This window comes from Neopsephotus bourkii, unplaced genomic scaffold (genome assembly GCF_033783945.1).
Source record: "Neopsephotus bourkii isolate Nb327-2 ecotype Australia unplaced genomic scaffold, CSIRO-AGI_Nbou_v1 NB_753, whole genome shotgun sequence".
NCBI lineage: Eukaryota > Metazoa > Chordata > Aves > Psittaciformes > Psittacidae > Neopsephotus > Neopsephotus bourkii.
The window spans coordinates 1006603-1019035 of NW_026901251.1; the positions used below are offsets into that span (position 1 = coordinate 1006603).

At 42.7% G+C, this 12433-nt stretch overlaps 1 protein-coding gene across 1 annotated transcript in view; it reads right to left on the bottom strand.

The window, feature by feature from the left end:
* Nucleotides 1-10557: 10557 nt before the first annotated feature.
* Nucleotides 10558-12433, bottom strand: part of LOC133212962 (chloride channel protein C-like) — a 76045-nt gene continuing 74169 nt past the window's right edge. The window contains exon 16 of the mRNA XM_061354836.1: nucleotides 10558-11695. Coding sequence (XP_061210820.1) covers nucleotides 11444-11695 — 252 coding nt within the window. The 3' untranslated portion in view covers nucleotides 10558-11443. The remainder of the gene's footprint in view (nucleotides 11696-12433) is intronic.

Sequence of the window (12433 nt, forward strand, 5' to 3'; positions counted from 1 at the left end):
ATCAAATGGTCATGACCCAAGTTTGAAACCTCTTCTGAAGGCACAGCGTTTCTACTAATCCAGTTCCCACTCTGAGCACACCAGGGCAGTGTTTCAAGGATGACTCGGAGGGAAGGCTGCCATTTCCTGACTCACCATCCCCGTTTCCTGTAGCCCAGCCTTTCAAGTCTCCATCCCGTTACCAGCTCCTGAAATGAACCTTCTTATCGTGTGAAGTGCGATGAAGTCACAGGCCCCCACAGACTATGTCTATACATACTCGCCCTCCTCCATGTTTTTGTCTGGAAATTTGTTGCTCATACTGTTCATCTGAACATTTTTCTCACTAAGATCCAAGTAAAATTATTCACAGAATGAATCAGGTTTGCCAGTAACTCTGTGAGAGTTGGTTATTTTGTACCTATGGATGCTACTGGTGCTGTGAAAAGGCTTCCTATTAGGTTTTATTCACAAAAAGTTGAAAACACGCCTGATAGTGTGCCTCCTGTCAAAAATGCAAGTAGAATGAAAGCAGAAGTATTTAGTAAGAAAACCTCCCATTAACAACAGCAGATTTGAGATAGGGATGCTACTCCCAAATGATAAAAAAGTATTCCTCACTATCTCGGTGATACAGTGCATGCTTTATCTACCTCCTCTAAGAAGACCTAAACAAGGACATACACCGAGGCATTTCACAGTGAGAGGTCACGGTCTTTTAACCATAATCTTAACCAATTAGCCGTGTCTGTTTTAGTCTGGTCAGGCAAACCTAATTAACCACTTCAAAGGGCATTTCCCAAAATGCCAGCCCTAATCTTAAAATGTATAAATCACTAGGGAAAACTGCACATAGCCCCCAGTCTGCTATGTTTATTTCTGCAGAGACCAAGTTCACTCAAATGCACAAAACTCCAGTGGAATAGGTAAAATTCACCCAGGTGACATCTCGCCCCAGTGGGGCTGTGAGCTTGCCTGGGATAGTGTTAAGGAGATGTAAGGGCTGTACCTGCGCAGTAATTAGCAAACAAATGGGCAGGGAAGGCAGCCATTCTGACAATACCTGCAGTGCCAGGCAATGTGAAGCCAGAGCCCTCTGTTTAAAAAGTGAAAACAGGAGCACTCAAGGCCTGGCACAAGACTGGAAACTCACTTCGTAACAAGGGAAAACACGGAGCGATCAAAAGCGATTCATTGTCTGTGCCAATATCCATGCTTCAAAGCAAAGCAAGCAAATTTCCTGAATTTCTGCAAACAAAAGGATTCTTATGTGAATCAGTGAGGAAGAGGCAATCAGTAGCACAGATGAGGAAATAATGCAGGAAAGGGAAAGGAAGGGAAGAGGAAGGGGAAGGGGAAGGGAAGAGGAAGGGAAAAGGTAAGGGGAAGGGGAGGGAAAGGAAAGGAAAGGGAAAGAAAGGGAAAGCAAGACAAGGCAAGGCAAAGGAAGGGTAAAGAGAAAAGAAGACACAGGGGGGAAATGGAAAAAGGGAAAAGAAATAAAGGAAATGAGAAAAGAGAAAAGGGAAGGAGAAATATCTAGAGAAAATAACACAGTGTGGGAAAGTGCCGATAATACAACTGCATTACAACCAATACAAAACTAATAGGAAAAAAAAAAGATGCCGCATGAGAGATAAACAGCAGATGTCCAAATATCAAAGAGAAAGTGGCCACAAATGAACTGTGAAGGGATGAGGCATTAAGGCGTCTGGCCTGCAGTGCCCAAGCATAGGTTTACATCCCTAGTGTCCATGCATCTTAACAATATTCCAAGTCCATACCACAGGAAACCTTAGTGAGCACCAACCCTACACAACAATGTGGTCTCGCAGGAAGGAAATGCAGGCACAAAGGCCGAAAGGAACCTACAGAGCCCTTCCACCTGGCCTCCATCTATGCAGGTAGCTTGCTTTTCAGGGAAAGTGCTTTACTGTATGCAGATGCAGCCATAGTTCTGCTTCTTCTTGAGGTGATCTCTAAGATTTCTTCTGGCTCTCATGGCTGAGGTCACCCTACTGGAGATCTCCCCACTGCTGCTTGCAGCCTTATTTTCCATCCTAGATGTGGGAAGGACCCCATTTTCAACATTTACTGTAGATATCTTCTCTATTTTCTTCAGTCGCCAGTGCCACCAACATGCAAACAATTTAAGGAGAATTCTTTCTGGCTGAGGGAAACAACATAATAAAGCAGGGAATAATAGATACAAAATGAGTGTGGCTGAGAAGGGTTCCATGTTGGGCATAAAAACAATGGCAAACAAATACAAAATGAATTAACCCATACCAGAGAAACTACCAAGGACTACATGAGAAACAAAATGCAGAGGTACAAAGCTTAGCCTGTCCTGAGAAAGCCAGAGAAGCTGTTGACAAGTAAGTTTATCATTGTGTCCTGCCAACCTCCTATAACGGCATCCAACAACCATCAGCCCACCCAAGTCCTACTGTCAAAAGAGCTGTATGTTCTTACTGACAAATATAAAGAGTCATGGAAAAATATGTTCAAACCCCAAAGCCTCACACACAGCACCTTACATTTTTGACTGTTATAAAACCACCCTGAGTAATTTCCAAAATCATGGCCAGACCCCAGTGAATAATTTTTTCAAAACAATGTTGTGGATGTTTCTGTTAACATGTTGAGTGGATAATTTTAATTTCTTCATTTTGAGTTACTCTGTGCTAATAGGCATTATATTCCTTTCAAGAGACAGCAGAGAACAATGCGGCTGCACTCACTCAGAGGGCATCTTCTGGAAGGAGGAGGAAATGTGCTTTTCCAAGAGCAGTTGAGCAATTTTTCGGGGAAAAAGTTTCTGGAGTGCAGAACAAGTCAAAGTGAAGAAACGCACAAGGAGGAGCCTTGCACAAATTGAGGCAGGATAGGTCTGAGAGAGGCAAAGGAGACATATGCAACCAAGGACCCAAGCTGATGCAAATACTTCTCCCAGGTTACTGAGAGGGTATTGAGAAGACTTCCTTACAGTGCAGGAAGCCACTGAAAACTGTGGGCTGAGAAAAAAAACAGAACATAAGCACACACTGCGTAACAGGGGAGAAGGCAGAAATGGGTTAAAAACCTTTCATTTCCATTGTCTCCAAGTTTCTTCTTTTTAAAAAAGCATTGTTTAGCTTATCTTTTAATGAAATCATGTTCTCTTTGGCAGCATATATACTGAAGTTTAAATGAGATAGAGAAGATTAGCATGGTACCTGCACCGGTTGGTTTGGGGGTAGTGGGAAGGCTCCACAGTACAGAAAAAATACTGACATACTGGAGCAAGTCCAGCAGCAGGCCACCAGACTAGTCAGGGGGCTGGAGCACTGGCCCATAAGAAGCAGCTTAGAGAGATGAGTCCATTCAGCTTGGGGAAGAGAAGGCTCAGAGGTGACCTGACCACTGAAACTATCTGACCTCAGAGTTTAGAGAAGACAGACCTAGACGACTCTTGGAGGTGCACAACGACTGGCAATGGACACAACCTGAAGCGTGAGAAGTTCTAATTTGAGAAAAACATTTCACCATGCAGTTGGTGAAATACTCAAATAGAAGATGTGGGCTCTCCATCTTCAGAGACATCAAGGGCTTGACTGGGCATGGCCCTGAGCTACCTGATCTCGTTAGACCTCCTCTTAGCAGGGTGTTGGACTAATGACCTCCAGAGGCCCCTTCCAACCTAAATTCTTCTGTGATTCTGTGAAACTTAGCTTTCTAGGTTCAAAGAGCTGATGGTTTTAGATGTACTTCACCTTAAAGACAAGGTGCAAGAAGGATCTCTCTCAGAGATTCAACCCACCCAAGCTGATTAAAGAAATGTCATGGCATTTTTGTGAATAAAGTTTATGTTTTGTACTGTTGTTGGCGTTTCAATTGCTCCTTATTTATATGTCCTGCAAGACACTGCTATCTTGGGCACGTGATTCGGCAATGTATCTTAAAATACCTTGTGTCTGTTTTACCTGTGTGCCCTGTTCTCAACCCGTAACTTGCATCAACACTAATCCCTATCCAATTGCTTACTCCCTGAGGATTCAGAAGGTTTCTACGGGTAATAGTCTATCTGATTGTAGGGTAATGTAGCTCAAGAGGTATATAATTTGTTCCCAGTAATCCATTCCCCCCCTCCCCCCCCACAAAAGGCAATATACATCTTCATCCAGTGCTTAGCTTGTCTTCTAAATTACGAATGGTAGCTACAAAACTATTAGGTTCCTTATCTGTATATGCACATACACACACACACACACCAGACATATCCAGTTGTGGGCATTTATTGTATCAGCAGGCATTTATTGTCTCAGTTGTGGTCATTTATCCATCTCATGCTTTCACAGAAATTCATGCCTTCTTCACTTGCAATGCAGTGGTTCAGCAATGGTCCCTTCCTTTGCTGTGCTAACCAGCTGTACCCAATGTATCTCAGGGAGGCTTTCAAGCTTCATTCTCATTGAGAGCACTTACACAGGACTACAGTGCCTCCTGCCTTGTTGCATGGGCGGCTTTGTTCTGTATGCAGAGGATGGCCCTATCACACTAGAAACACTTCTCTCCTGCATACCAGAGCTGACAAAATGTGAGGGGACATATGAGCCACACAAGTTGCCATGCCGTCCCTCAGTGCTAGCTTTTATATCTACTTTACAAGTAAGAGATTACTCTGAAGCAGAAGTCAGGAGTCTGAAGTTCTGGTTTTAGATTTGCCACAGATTCACTTAACAATACTCAGTAGGCTACTTCATATCCAAATCTCAGCTCCACCTTATACAGGATGGGTGATATAGTAACATCACAGCAGATGCTGTGGAACTTAATATCTACAGAGCTCTTTGCAAATATAACCTGCACAAAAACACAAATTAATTTCTGTAACTCCTTAAAATGTGCAGAAACTGGCAATTCCTCTCAGTTTCTCTGCTGGCATGCAGTAAGGAGCGGCCTCAGTGGCAGAATGACAAGTCTTTGCACACAATCTATGATCTTAGACAAGCAAGATTCACCAGTTTAATGAGATACTCCAAGTAAGTCGACCATTTCATTGCATTGGCCAGTCAGAAGTGTGCTAGGCATTGATTACAATCACGTAGTGTAAGTTATTCTGGTTTGTTCAGTACAAGTAAGCAGCAGTAACTCCTTGTGTGTTTGAACTCTGATACTGGCATTCCCATGCCATACCGTGTTAGACATTCAGACAACTGTGCTGATCACATATTTCCTCGTACTTTAATAGGCCCTTCAGGAATGAACAAGCATTCCCTTGTATACCATGGTTCCCATCACTTGATGGTCACACTTAATTAACCACTAGTTTAGTAGAGAGCTGGTTACACTTCATTTCATTAAGTGATTTCATGATCACCAGAGGCACGCTGACAGCTCTGTGAACTGAAGCTGTGTGAAAAGGGGACAGCAGAGACAACAGTAACATTTTGCAGCACTTCCTCATCAGTGATTTTCCAGGCAGATTTTCTTGCAGGGTACAGCTAGTTACATTTCCATTCAGCTTTAGCACTTTGGCTCAAGGCTATCTCAGCTTTGAGGTAAGGTAGACCCTCTTTTTTTACTAGTACCTTTAGTAGTGTTGCTCCCTGCATCCTTAAAGTCATAATTTTCATATAAGGTAGATACTAAGAATTTCTTCATCTGTCTTCCTTCCTGTAGGCTTTTCTGTTCATAGTCAGGAAACAAATATGATATAAGACAAGATCCCGTTATTTCCAGAATCAGCTGGAAAACAAGAAAATGTTAAAAGGTTCCACAGGGTGATAAACCAGGCAGTTTAAAAACACTAGGCAATTAATTCCAAAGTATGCAAGTGTCACATGACAGGAAAAACACCACTAATGTTACATACATTAGTATAAACACATAGACATTACAAGGTACCTATAAAACCATACATTAAAGCTGCATACCACAAAAGCCTTCTCACCATAGTTTATGCGCATTCACAGAAATATATAATGCACAGATGGCTGAATGTTTCTAATGTGAAAGCATTTTTTGTAATTGACAGGGGGAATTTTGTGTGGCTGTACTTCAAACCTAGATCTAAAATTCAGTCTGCCTAAGTTTTATGCCATATTTCAGTTAAAGAGAGAAAGAAGTGCTTGGAAAGAGAGAGAGTATCGAGCTCTGTCTGGGGACAGGTGAGCAGTTAGTAGAGAGTTTGTGGGTCAGGGTTAAAGGGAAAACAGCGATGGGAGACATTACTGTGGGGATCTGTTACACACTGCCTGATCAAGAGGAATCTGCGGATGAAGCACTCTATAGGCAGATAGGAAAAGCCTCACGCTCACAAGCCCTCGTTCTCATGGGCGACTTCAACCACCCAGACATCTGTTGGAATGATGGTACGGCACGGCACAAGCAATCCAGGAGGTTCCTCAATTGTGTGGAAGACAACTTCCTTCTGCAAGTAATAGAGGAACCGACAAGGAGAGATGCCATGCTCGACCTTGTGCTCACCAACAGGGAAGGGCTCGTTGGAAATGTGGCACTCCAGGGCAGCCTTGGATGCAGTGATCATGAGATGGTCAAATTTGAGATCCTCATGACAATGAGAAGAGTGTGCAGCAAGCTCACTGCCCTGGACTTCAAGAGAGCAGACTTTGGCCTCTTCAGGAACCTGCTTAGTAAGGTTCCATGGGATATAGCCCTAGAGGGGAGGGGGGCCCAAGACTCTTGGCTGATCTTCAAGGATCACCTGCTACAAGCTCAGGAGTGTTGCGTCGCAACCAGAAGGAAGTGCAGCAGGAGGGCCAGGAGACCTCCTTGGATGGATAAGGAGCTCCTGAGAAAAATGAAAGAAGAGTCTTCTAGAAAATGGAAGCAAGGACAGGCGGCCTGGGAAGAGTACAGGGATGTTGTCTGGGAAGCTAGGGACCAGTTTAGGAAAGCTAAGGCCCCATTAGAATTAAACTTGGCTAGGGATATTAAGGATAACAGGAAGGGATTCTACAGGTACATAGCAAATAAAAAACAGATTAGGGAGAACGTAGGCCCCCTCAGGAAGCTCTCGGGTGAACTAGCTACACAGGATTTGGAGAAGGCTGAGGTTCTGAATGACTTCTTTGCCTCGGTCTTCTCTAGCAAAGGCTCTGACCGCACCACCCAAGTCTTGGAAGGCAGACACAGGGACTGTGAGAATGAAGACCTTGGGCCCACTGTAGGAGAGGAACTGGTTCGAGACCATCTTAAAAATCTGAACGTGCACAAGTCCATGGGTCCTGATGAAATCCATCCACGGGTCCTGAAGGAGCTGGCAAATGAAGTTGCTAAGCCGCTGGCCATCATATTTGAAAAATCATGGCAGTCAGGTGAAGTTCCCAATGACTGGAAAAAGGGAAATATAACCCCCATTTTCAAGAAGGGGAAAATGGATGACCCAGGGAATTACAGACCAGTCAGTCTCACCTCTGTGCCTGGCAAAATCTTGGAGCAGATTCTCCTGGAAGGCATGCTAAGGCACATTAAAATCAACAAGGTGCTTGGTGACAGCCAGCATGGCTTCACTAAGGGGAAATCCTGCCTGACCAATTTGGTGGCCTTTTATGATGGGGCTACAGAACTGATGGACAGCAGTAGAGCAGTTGATGTCATCTACCTGGACTTGTGTAAAGCATTCGACACTGTCCCACATGACATCCTTGTCTCTAAATTGGAGAGACATCAATTTGATGAATGGACCACTCGGTGGATAAAGAACTGGCTGGAGGGCCGCACACAAAGAGTTGTGGTCAATGGTTCAATGTCTGGCTGGAGACCAGTAACGAGTGGTGTCCCTCAGGGATCGGTGTTGGGACTGGTCTTGTTTAACATCTTCGTCGCTGACATGGACAGTGGGATTGAGAGTGCCCTCAGCAAGCTTGCCGATGACACCAAGCTGTGTGGTTCAGTTGATACGGTGGAGGGAAGGAATGCCATTCAGAGGGACCTTGACACGCTTGTGAGCTGGGCTGATGCCAACCACATGAAGTTTAACCATGACAAGTGCAAGGTCCTACACCTGGGTTGGAGCAATCCCAGACCCAGGGATTGCTGGGCAGAGAAGAGATTCAGAACAGCCCTGCGGAGAAGGACTTCGGGGTGCTGGTCGATGAGAAAATGAACATGAGCCAGCAGTGTATGCTTGCAGCCCAGAAAGCCAACCGTATCCTGGGCTGCATCAAAAGGAGCATGACCAGCAGGTCGAAGGAGATGATCCTGCCCCTTTACCTGCTCTCGTGAGACCTCACTTGGAGTGTTGTGTGCAGTTCTGGTGTCCTCAACATAAAAAGGACATGGATCTGTTGGAACAAGTCCAGAGGAGGGCCACGAGAATGATCAGGAGACTGGAGCACCTCCCATATGAAGATAGGCTGAGAAAGTTGGGGCTATTCAGCCTGGAGAAGAGAAGGCTGTGTGGAGACCTCATAGCAGCCTTCCAGTATCTGAAGGGGGCCTATATGGATGCTGGGAATGGACTCTTCATTAGGGACTGTAGTGATAGGACAAGGGGCAATGGGTTAAAACTTCAACAGGGGAAGTTTAGATTGGATATAAGGAGGAAATTCTTTCCTGTTAGGGTGGTGAGGCACTGTAATAGGTTGTCCAGGGAGGTTGTGAATGTTCCATCCCTGGCAGTGTTCAAGGCCAGGTTGGACGAGGCCTTGGGTGATATAGTTTAGAGTGAGATGTCCCTGCCCATGACAGGGGGGTTGGAACTTGATGATCTTAAAGTCCTTTCCAACCCTAACTATTCTATGATTCTATGAAAACACTATCATAAAGGAGGATGAAAAGAGGCGCAGATGCAAAGCATAAACCAAAAATAATGCCAGTGACTTGAATTTTGTTGTGAAGCCCTTTGTGACAGAGATTTGCATTCAGAAGTTGTGAAAATCCATAAGCAAATTGCATATCAAAAATAGCATCTTTGCTCTATCCAGTCTTTAGTTCAAATCATACAAGGAAATAGCAGAACATTTCCATTCACTATAAGCAGACAAGAAGAAAAACAAAAGTATCTTGTGCCAAAGAGTCAAATGATATGACTCCTTTTTACTGCCATTCCTTGGAGACCTCTTCTATATAAGGATCATGAGAATCACAGATTAATGAAAAGCTTCCTACAAATTTCATCTGGTTTCATTTTCCTAGACATATTATGCCATTATGGTTTGTAATGAGATGGATTTGCCACTGGAGTCCAGAATATAAGGGAGCCACTTGTTTCAGAAAGTCCTGGGAGGAACTCTCTTTTGTGCATCTTCCCAAACACACAGGTATTACAAAACAAACAGAAAACCAACAGACAAACAAAACCCCCTCATCTAGCAATGGAACTACATAACAATGTATGGAAAAATGCGGCTTGCCTTCCCACACCCAACTCACAACACACTTACGAGAAGTTCCATGAAAATTGTGTGAACTTTTCCTTAGAAATTACACTTGTTACTTGACAGGGGGCGGAGGAAACCAATCCCATACTGCTTTTTACAACTGGCCTGCACAAGACGTTATGATAAATAGTTTATCTTCCCACAGTGTCTTTCACATATATACTTTTCACAGTAACTATGGTGGATCCATATCACTGTTCCAAATTTAAAGGCAGAGTAAATGATAATGCCAAGCACTTAAGTGACCTGTTCAAAGTTGTGTAACACATTACAGATTTCCTGGCTGTCTCCAGCCCTCATACTCTGCAAAGTACTCCCCAAATACAGTTTGTACTGAGTCATTTAGCCACAGATACTGTAAGCAAAAAGAAATTACATTACTCAGGTCTTAGAAGGGTGATACTTTGTGTACTCAATAAATCAAGGAAAAGGAAATCAGCAACAGGCTTTGAACCAAAAATGCAAATTCATGGCAAGGTTGTTCACATTTGGTTATCAAGAGAAGAGATTCTCACTGCCTTAAGGGGAAATCACATGGGGTTTCTAAATTAGATCTCTTGTTCTAGCACACAAGCCCTAATTCCTTCAAGAAAAGCTTCACATTTTTCAGGTAGGTGAGGCATAGCTCAATAGTGGCAATCTTACCAGTGTACTAATGAACAAATATTACTAACTCTAACAGGATCTAAATAAACATCCACCTCCGTGTCTCTTGGATGCATGATTTGCACCCTGCATATGACATATTTTAACTGACCATTTAAAGAGCCTTTCTTATGTACCTTCATTAAGTTTTTGCCCTGCCACCTTTTTGCATTGACTGGACACAAAAGTTTTAAAGTGCTGTGCATTCTCTGTGGTGCTACAAAAGCAGCATTATCAATAATAAAGACAAGATCTAGCAGAGAGAGGAGAAAATCCAACAATTCTTTTATTCATATGGGACTCAAAGCTGCATGATTTCAAATACCAGAAATTCACTTCCAGGAATTTTGGCAAGTTTTTATAACCAGTAAATTATTGCACATTTTCCTCGGTATTCATTAGAACAACATTAGTGGTGGATTCCTTCATATATGTTTGATTTTAATATCCAAATCTGTGGGAATCCCCCTGGCATTTAACAGAACAAAATTAAACATCAATTACGAAGTCATAAAAGGGAATTTAGAAGCTTCTTTATCCAAAAGATTTTCCACATTCATTTATTATCAAACAACACTTTCCAGGGTTTCAAACATTGACTCCAAAATCATGAATTATTTAATTTGTGCTCAGTTTGGAAATATGCTGCTGTATACACAAAAACTACTCCCACAATTTATCATGTTGCTTCTCCATTATTAGAATTTCTCCATACTTCACTGCACATGAACTTAACTTAAAATGTTATTGTATCAGGTGGAAGGAGAGAAAGAGAGCCTATTCTAGGAGCTGCAGAAATTGAAAGAAATGTAGGCAACAGAAAAGCATGTTAAGTCTCTGTCAATGAGAAGTGTGATGGGAATTTGGCAGGAGCCCAACAGTCAATACCTTTCTCTTATACACAATTCTCTCTTTCAATTTCTATTACAGATAGGCCAATAAGAAGGGCAAATCCCTTGTTCTTTTCAGTTGCCAACCTCTCTCAAGGTAGTACTTCCTCTCAGTTAAACATACATATTTCAACATAAAAAAAGCTGATATGTAAAGATTTTCCTTTTTAACAGGCAGATACTCAAAGGTTGAAGATTTAGTTTGCACTAAAAGGCTTTGCCAGTGTAACTGCTGCTAATGATTATGACATTTTTTTCATTGAGAGGTATAGACAAAGTGTGACAAAATCGTTATCCATCCTTCTCATCTGATTGTAGGTGCATCTTTGATAAACATATAAATTCTTATTTTGTGTCACAAACATTTAAATTAATGCATTTTGCAGTCACCAAACAGCTGAAGAGACATAGCTCTGGCCTAAAATCCTCAAAGTCTAGATATGAAAGCTTTTAAGCATCTCCTCCAGAAAGGATCAACTAGAAAAGCTCTGATTATATTTTTCTGTAGAAAAACATGGGCTCAAAAGGAAGTTACAAAGCCTAAGAACATATCCATGGCCTTGAATCCAGGGGCTGCTCACCCACATCAGGACTCTGTGGTGCCAGCTGGAGCCTGAGCCTCTCCTCCAGTGGGAAAGGCATCAGGTCTTTCCTGGTGATTACCCCAACCACTTGGTTCTGCGGATCAACAACAGTGAGGTGGCGCAGCCCCAGGGTGCGAAAAATGATGTAGGTGCGTTGCAGCGAGAAATGAGCTTGGACTGCCATTGCAGATCTGTTTATGTATGGCTCCTGTAAGACAAAGATAGAAGACATAGGGAGAACACAAAGGCATGGGTGCATCCCTGCCACAGGGGTAGGAAGGAGAGGCAGAGGAAGGAGGCCAGAGAGAGTGGTTGCATGCTTGAAGCACAGGAGTCAGTAAGAACATGAGTTCTTCTCTCCTTGTTCTCCATCCCCAGTTATACCTAAACCATCAGGAAATTCCATAGTAAAAAAAAAATTCTGAACCATCAGGTTCACTCTAAATAAACTATTGCAACTGGAATGTACCCAAATCTCACAGGCTAGACAAGCAAAGTTGAGTTCCATTGCTATGGTCTGAGTTTTCACTTGGAAATAGTCAGTGACCCCAATGTTTATTAAGTCTAAAGATATTTTATAGCTGCTATCTCATTACACAACCATTTATGACATCCTGTAATATTTTGCAATAAATGCTAATAAAAGTCAATTCACATAGAAACATAGACTGAGAGGAAGAGGACAAAGAAAGCAATCATATGGCTTCTGAGAAGAAGAGTGCCTGCAAGTGCTAAACACTGGTCACTGAAAACTATGAGGGCTATAACTGTTTCTTGATAGGAACAGAGCTAAAGACCATTTTATTGTTAACCAAGCTGGTCTTTATAGCCTATGTAGGTGTTCACTTAGTTTTTACTTTTCACATAATTCTCCAGTATCCTTCTTATGTCTTGGTCAGTTCTGTCAAAGAAGGTGTATTATGCTTCCCAAGTGTATCCTTCCCCA